Source organism: Pteronotus mesoamericanus, unplaced genomic scaffold (assembly GCF_021234165.1).
Source record: "Pteronotus mesoamericanus isolate MK-2021 breed Mesoamerican mustached bat unplaced genomic scaffold, CSHL_Meso_final contig_32, whole genome shotgun sequence".
Classification (NCBI taxonomy): domain Eukaryota; kingdom Metazoa; phylum Chordata; class Mammalia; order Chiroptera; family Mormoopidae; genus Pteronotus; species Pteronotus mesoamericanus.
The window spans coordinates 14349440-14357844 of NW_026555134.1; the positions used below are offsets into that span (position 1 = coordinate 14349440).

General features: G+C 34.7%; 1 protein-coding gene across 1 annotated transcript in view; it reads right to left on the minus strand.

The window, feature by feature from the left end:
* MARCHF1 (membrane associated ring-CH-type finger 1) overlaps positions 1 to 5438 on the minus strand; it is a 240864-nt gene extending 235426 nt beyond the window's left edge. The window contains 1 exon segment of the mRNA XM_054576114.1: positions 5328 to 5438. Within this exon segment, the coding sequence (XP_054432089.1) occupies positions 5328 to 5438 (111 nt within the window).
* Between the last annotated feature and the right edge of the window lie 2967 nt (positions 5439 to 8405).

Genomic DNA, 8405 nt, shown 5'->3' on the forward strand with positions numbered 1-8405 from the left:
GTTATGACTCTTCAATTAAAACATACTATCCATCTACATGCTTCTAAAAGAAGTCAAAATAAAGCACATTGTTTTGATTCTTCATAAGCTTAATAAATATGAAACTTTAACCTTCAACACAACTTTTATTTTGAAAATAAAAGATTATGACATAATTAAACATGAATTATTTTAGCTGCTTGTTTCACTTATTAATACTTGCCAGGTTGTGTAAAGAGGTATTTTGTCCAGTCACTTCAAATTTGATATTTTAAGTATGTATTATCCATAAGCTATTTCTTTTTACTAGAGAGAGTTTACAGCAAGTTGGAAAAGCCTTAGAATTTAAAATCAGACAGAAATCAGGCTCACCAATTCACCAATTTACTTGTTACTCAGGAGAGTTATTTAACTTTTGACACAGTATCTTCAGTTGTAGATGCAAACAACATGGGAAGTATCACTTCTCATATGGGTGTAAACGTAGAAATTAGGAGACCTGGGTCCTTATACTTTGGAGTGAATTACCTAAATTCTTAACAACTCTTTTCATTATCATTTGAATAGTTAAATTTGTATTGTATACATCTCAGCATGGTTGAGAGCTATAACAAAACAATGAACATAAAGATTGCTTTGAAAATTATAAAACTTTATACACCTATATCTTACTACAAATCATTTTTCATCTGAGTTTTATTCATATGTATTACATACTTTTCCTTGAAAGCTTTTTTTATCTAGTCTCTTCTCTCTAGTCTTTTGTAAAGCAGTAAGCAGCTCAACCCAGACCATGTACAGAAGGATGGAAAATGTAAACACATGTTTTGAAGTGGCAAATCACCTGATCAAACACTTAGGGGCACAACTGGACTCTATTTATGGCCTCAAAGAATTGCTATTGATTATTAGAAAGTACTTTTCTCTGGAGTTGTTGCTGACTACCTTCTACGACATTTTTTGATCTTCCTATTTTGACTTCCATAACTTTTTTTCCTCAGAAAATCTTTCACCTTCCTAATTCTGATTCTTACGATCTCCCCTGCTTTCATTTTAAGTTTAATATCAAAACTCTGAATTGATTCAGGAAATTGCTTAACAGTAAGGTCAGTATAAGTTGCTTTCTTTTGGTTTTTAACATTATCTGATAAACTTAGGGGCCCTGTGTTCAAGATAGTGGCCCCACGAGATGGGAGAAACAAGGATCCCTGAATTCATAGCTGGACAGTCATGAGCAAAAGCAAACCTTTATCATATTAAGCTGTTGAAATGTATGAATCCATTCTTCCAAATTCTGTTTTAAGATGCTAGAGCTGGAAACTTCCAACCAAATTTCTCCTTTGCCATTTTCCTCTTGGGCAGGTTGTGCCAATGCTAGTGCTAAAGGAACCAGAACACAGGAGATGAGAGAAAGGACTTGCTTCATGTTCGCCCTCAGTTTCTCTTAGTGCCATCCCAGTGAGGTTTCTCTAAGTCAGCAGTGAAAGCTGGGTCCAGTTCCTAAGTCTGTTTTTCACGCTCCTTGAACTATCTCTATTGCAACTCCCACAAGAATATATAAAGATTGAGAAGTGCGTCCCCTTCGAGAGTCTGGGTCCTCAATCCTCAGAGTCCCTCTTCTGAACCACAGTGTTTCCTGCAGCAGCCGGGAAGCATCCCTCCCGAGTCTGAAGTGCAGTTCTGAGGGGCCCCTCCTCAGCCTTTTAGGTTCCAGTAACTCCAGCCTCCTCTCTGTGCTACTCCTCTGTATGGTGGTTGTTACATCTTTCTGTTACCAAACTTGTGTATACCTTCTTGACTTTTTCAGTCTTCCAACAGCAAGTTAAATAATTTTCCGAATTATATTCTCTGTTAAAATTACAGATTTCTGTTTTCCTGATGGTAACTTAACTTTTGTAACTATTCAAATTCAGATATTGGTAGTGGGGGGGGGGGGGAAGGCTGGTACTATCATAACGAAATCTAAGCTATGTGGCATTCACTTAATGGTTGGGCAGTGGGTGGCAAGGAAACCAGTTTCATTGGGAGAAAACCCTATCTGCTTGATGTTTCGGCAAAACTCGTAGTAAAGCTGCTGTTTCAGTGAGCTTGAGTAGCAGACAGTGGGACTGCTGGGCTGGCAAAAGTCAAAATAGATCAAAAACAAAACTTAATAATGCATGTTGACTATTGCTGGCTACACTGAGCAAGGTGTTATAAAAGAAACATGAGCTCAGAAATGAATCAGCTAGTGAAAGTACAATAGATCTAACTGGGAATAGACAGGATTCAAACATTTCAGAGCTTATTGGACAAAATATCTGGCTTTTTCTAAACCCCAAATGGTGGTGCATGACATTGATATAAGTATTGAGTAACAAAGATCCAACAAAAATTTATATTTGAATGAAGGGACTCAAGACAAATGTGATAATTAGATCTGAAGTAAAACTTCTGATTTGAACAATGTATCTCTGGTAAACAGGTTAAGTAGGGGGTGGAGGGATTGTGCAAAAAGGAAAAAGGACTCATGGACATGGACACCAGTGTGGTGATTGCTGGGGGGAGGGGGGCATAAGAGGTCTGAATTGTAATGGAAAAAAGACAATAAAGGTTAAATTTTTTTTAAAAAAGTATGTGGTCCTCCTGCCCTATTATTCAAGATAATGTTCATCTTGAGAGGGAAACATGGGAGAAGAGAAAGTCAGGGCATCCAAGAAAGAATTCATCCGGGCATATGACTATCAGGAGGCACATAGATCATAACGCTATGAATATTTCAGAGGTCTGTAGTAGTAAAATGCTACGATCTCAGAAATATGACTCTTGAAATATTTAAGACTTAAGACAACACTTGGTCCCATAATTTCACCCAAACAGGAAAGAATATTAAAGGCTATACAATCTTCACTACTCACTTCACATGCGAAGCAGAATAATGGAAAAGGAAAAGCGTCCCAGGGGCCATAACCAGAGGCTAGGGAGACCCATGTACAAGGGAGATGCACCAAGCCTGTGCAGGGATCCTCCTTGACCTCTCGTTCAGGGAGACTTTATAATTCCTGTCTAGTAGGATTTCACCTCTGATTCCACATGTATCTGATTCTTTCTCTTCCCAGGCATGAGTGTTTATTGTGGTTTCCCTCTTCCTACTCCCTATCAGTAGTATATTGGGTATAAATGTGTGATGGGAGCCAATTTCAAAATACAGGTAGTTTATTAGGTGATTCACCATCATAGACTTGAGTTGAATCCAGTGGCCGAAAGAATGTTTAGTGATCTCTATTGGAATGTAATAATCCTTTATCATGAGAGAGTAGAAACATGACAAGAATATTTGGCATCTAGGAAGGTGGGCTGTGCAGGAAATGGACTAATTGCTCACTAATTCCATCTGCTTTCCCTGGTCATATAGTTGCCTAACATTAACCAGCCTCTCTTACTGTTCAGATGGAAGGATGGTAATGATAATGGAAATTGGACATGGATATGGCCATACCATTACTGATTACCAAAGGTAATGGTATCTGTCCAATGGAAGGATGTCCACACGTCCAAGGCTGCTCCATACCAGCCCATGTACAATGGCCCATGTAGTCCCTAGCTTGTCCTCAGTGAGGCAAGAGGCCATGTGCATAAGAAAACAGCATCAAAAGATGAAAAGATTCTGTATTTTTGAGTCATCATTTGACTGTGAAACATCAAGGAGAGCACATGGGCTATGACATAAGAAAGAAATACTTGATTTTTCTATGTTAAGAAACTGAGTTTTTGAGGTTATGTTACAGTGGCTGAAGTTTATCCCCCAATAAAGCATTAGATTTTAAGATTCATTACTAGATTTAATTAATTTGGGACCATGATGTCTTTTTTTTTTTCTACTAAAAGTGTTTGAATGGGAAGAAAATGTCATCAAGAAAGTGAGTGCAGTGTGGTAGAAAAAGCCTTGGCTTGAGAAGCCGACCTAGCCTTGAGTAATCCTTTTATCATTTACTTGCTAAGTGACACTTGTGAAGTCAATTAATTTCTTTGGGCTACAGTTTTTACACATCTGTAAAATGAAGCTAATATTAGGTTACTCAATTACAAGAGAAAGCCAGGCCAAATGTTTGCTCAAGGTTTTTTATGGTTTTGGTCTCTGATGCCATGAAATAGGAATTAAGCACTAAAGCCACTTTAATGAAAACACAGAAGTCTTTTTTTTTTAATTTCTAGCTACTGCATGATACCTGACAAAGTCCAGCTTTATGAAATAATGTGTAATGTGTTTCAATGGTGTTAACATAATCCAAGCAGTTTTACTGAAAGTAATAATTTACAAAAAGAATGAGATGAAACAGTGCAGATGACAATTTCAAAGAATCCACTCCCTAGAACTTCGACCATTCAATTGCTTTGCCCACATTTCTCCACACCCTCAGCTCCTTCCCCACAATCTAAGGTGATGAAATTTGAGCTACACTCTTACACCTATATTTTGTCAACTGAAGCCTATTCCTTGAGATGGTTTCTCTTATATCCACTCAATGTTTGCACAAGATCATTATTTCTATGTAAAATAGCAGAAATTATCAAATGACTCAAAAGTTAAAAACAAACCTAAAATCTTTGCTCATATTTAATTATATATTCATCGGCTAATAAATTAGGCTAATGAAAACACTTATTTTTACAACAGGGTAAAACAATAACTAAAACTTTTATAATATGTTGAAATAAAACTTAGACTAAATCCTTCTTTAAATCAAAATGAAGAATTTTGCAGCAAAAATCTAAACAAAGAACATGTAAAACTCCTTTGGCTAATGAGTTTTCTTTTCCTAATTGCTGCAGAATAATGACTAGCTGAGGCTTAGCATTTGAACTTAAAGAAGAAAACTAAACATAAAGGAGTATAATACTAAATTGTTTTCATATCATTTATGCAATTATTTGATTCATAATTTTATAAAGAAGTTATAATTTTGAATGCCTTTTTCAGACATCTTGTAATATATATTAAAATATGTGATTCTGATTTTTCATTGTTTTTGGGTAACTCTACTTGTTTTGCTCCATTGATTCCATTACACAAGTATAGAATACAAGATATGTACTAAATATCTCTTAAACATCTATAATATAACGGAAGGGTAAAAAAATAGAAAGAAAAAGAAAATATTTAATCTGAATTAAATGTAATTATTATATGGCATTGATATTTCTGTTAATATTCATTAAATAAAAAATCTATATGAGCAATATAATACAAATGCAAGTACTCTTATAAACAAGAATAACAGTGTACTTAGAAAGTCACCCCTCTCCCCATTACCTTAGTATCCATTTACATAAGAGCTATTTTGAGGTAAAAATATCTTTTCACTCACCAATGTGGAGGTTTGTGAGGCATCAGCCAAATCCCCTGAGATCTCAGGTGTTCGGGTGTTGTTTGGAATTCTGTGAGGGTTACGGGCTATCGCTTCACACCAGCCCAGCATTTTCTCCTTCCTCTTATCCCTTTTCAATTTCTGAAATTCTGAAAATAATTTACATTCCCTGAAACAGGTCACTTATTTTAGTTGTCTATTTTTGGAAAATGTACATAATTTAAATTAAATAAGCAATTTAATGAAATATCAGTGGAGACATTTTATTTTAACCAGAGGTTATGGGGAAGAAAAGAATATGCCAATTATTAATAATATCCCAGAGCCACAGGGGAATGAAAACAGTACACATCTATTCAAAGAGCTTAATGCGATTATCCCAATTTATGACCCTTCTAGACTGTGGAAATTCCTTGCATCAGGTTCTAAGTGCTATCTTCAGGAATCAGTTTATAACATGAAGTTCTTAACTTGGGAGCCAAGAACAGACCAAGTTCCTGCGATAGCTCCCTATTTCAATGACATTTAAGATTTGGCACAGATTTTTAGCTGAATGACCTACAAATGCACAATAAATTGAACACAGGCCAATGACAAAGATTACTCATTCTAGCAATGGCACAATTATCTACCTGAAAAGTTCTTCCAACTAAAGAAAATAAACTTTAGTTACAAACATGGTAAACTTAGTATATGACATCAATCACTAGCATAATCTTTCAAAAAATAATAGTTTTAAAAATCTCAGTACTATCTCATGAGTACAAATATTCCACAACCTTTTCTAGCTTTCCAAAACTTCCCATTTGGGAAAATTTTTTTTTGTCTTTGAAAACGTATATCAACAATGACTCTTAGCATAATGGAGAAAACATTCTTTCCCTTGTAAAGTTTTACAGCCTATTTTTCCACTCCACCAACCTCAGTAATTAGAAATAGTTTATTGCAGGTCTTTAGTTAAATGCATTACACTGTCAATTAAATATCAAAAATAATGTGGAGTAATTATTTTTCACAGCATCGAAAGCAATTAGCAATCTGGTGGTTTATAACATTTCAGGGATTCATAATAGCACATTTCATAGCACTAAGAAAAGTAACATAAAGAAAGGTTGCACTAACAGATTGATGAGTTATTACTCTAAATGACAAAATACTCAAGTTAAATGGATCTGAACAATGTAAATAGGGAAGTTATAAAAAACTTTAATAAAAATTAAGTCTAAATATTCAATGGAATGGATTTCTTAATAAGACTGGTGATCTGAGTAAATCATTCATTTGAGGTACGGGCGAAGGAGCTTAAAAACAATGGTTTGAATGAGCAACAGATTATTAATGCTTGTCCTTTCAAACACATTGCTTGAGATTTTATTGAAAATTCTTATCTATGTTATACAAAATCTGCATATCCAACTAACTAGCCCTCCACAGAAAGTAAATATTTTCTGCATTCCCTGACACAGTATCTTGGTTACTCATCAGTTTTAAATTACATTTCTTAAGAGTAGATGAAAATTAGTACCTTTCTTCAAAGGCAAGGAGGGTGATGATATGATACATAATGACCAAAACAGTGTAATCAAGTATTAACAAATATTATACTTGTAAGTCATTTGCCATTTAATCTTTGAAAATTTTAACTTTATAATTAAATATCACTTCCATACTTATAATAAATTGTTGAATTCGTGCATGAATAAAAAGCATAATAAAGTGGCCCACAAAATGATACCATCAGTACCCATTCTTAGATATGTTTTTGAAGCCTGCCAACTTCTTATTCCCCATCAGTTTTGGAGATTAAATAAAACAATTTCATTTCACTTGCAGCATGGTTTTGTGATGACGGTGGCGGTCATAGCCATGTTCCTCCTAGTTCAGTCCATGTTAATCCATAAGTGTTTATTGAGCCCCTAGTTTATTGTAGGTACTGAAGGAGGCATGGAAGAGTCATAAGGGGAGGATTACTTTCATTTTTAATTTGAATTAAATTCATTGCACTATTCTAGACAATTTCCAAATTCAAGAATAACTAAAATTTTTCTGACTCTCTAAATTTTAGATTTGTAAACGTATTTGTTAAACTCCACAGTGACTTCCAGCTCGTCTTGATCTTAGATGTCATCTCTAAAGTTGGCTTGTGCAGATCATCCTTTTGAACTATTTTGATGAATTGCTATCAACATGTCATCATGACAGAACTATTAAACTCTTGATTATAATTGCTGAAGTAGTATAATAAAATGTCAACAGCATTCTAGGTTTATTTTGCATGTAATAGTTATTACCTTAATTCTAGAATGATTAGGTAGGCTAAATAATTCAATAAGATAAATATAAACCTTTTTTCTAACCTAAACAATGTGTTCATAAAAATCACAGAATGTTTACCATGGATACTGTAATACTATTCTCTGTTGTAGGAAAACAGAAAAGAAACATGATACAAGGCTATGGCCTGGCAGTTTGGAAAGCTTACAATTGAACTTGGACATATTCATGGGAATATTTACAAAGAAAGTGTGAAATGACAAGAGGAATCTAACTACAAGCTTCACTTCAGCTTTTCGTTATATGAATGAAGAATATATGAGAATATAGAAACGGCCTATGATGGTTAGTTACAACACTACACTTGGACATTCACATCATATTGTAAGAGATAAATTTTGTCTAATGACTTACTCTGTATAATATTCACCCACTGAATTTACCAGCTACTTTAGAATCAAAGAATTATCAGGAAGAAACCAATGTTTAAATGGCCTCAAAAGAATTAGCATTGGTGTAGGAAAATTGAAAGGGAGAGAGGTGGGGGAAAAAAATGTGAAATCCACTACATCATCCCATAAATTCTTGAGGGTGAGACTGTGATAGTTGCTTGCTCAAGACAATGTCTTTTTTTCTGTTATCACAAAACACTAAGAGTTGAGGTCACACTTCAAAGAAATCTTCCTTTGCACTGTTGATAACAGAGAGTCTTGAAATAGTTTAGATGATTTGAGATCACTGAAGAGTTAATGGCATTGATTGCAGAGCCTCTGCATCCTTCCTACCCAGGCCTAAAGTACTCAT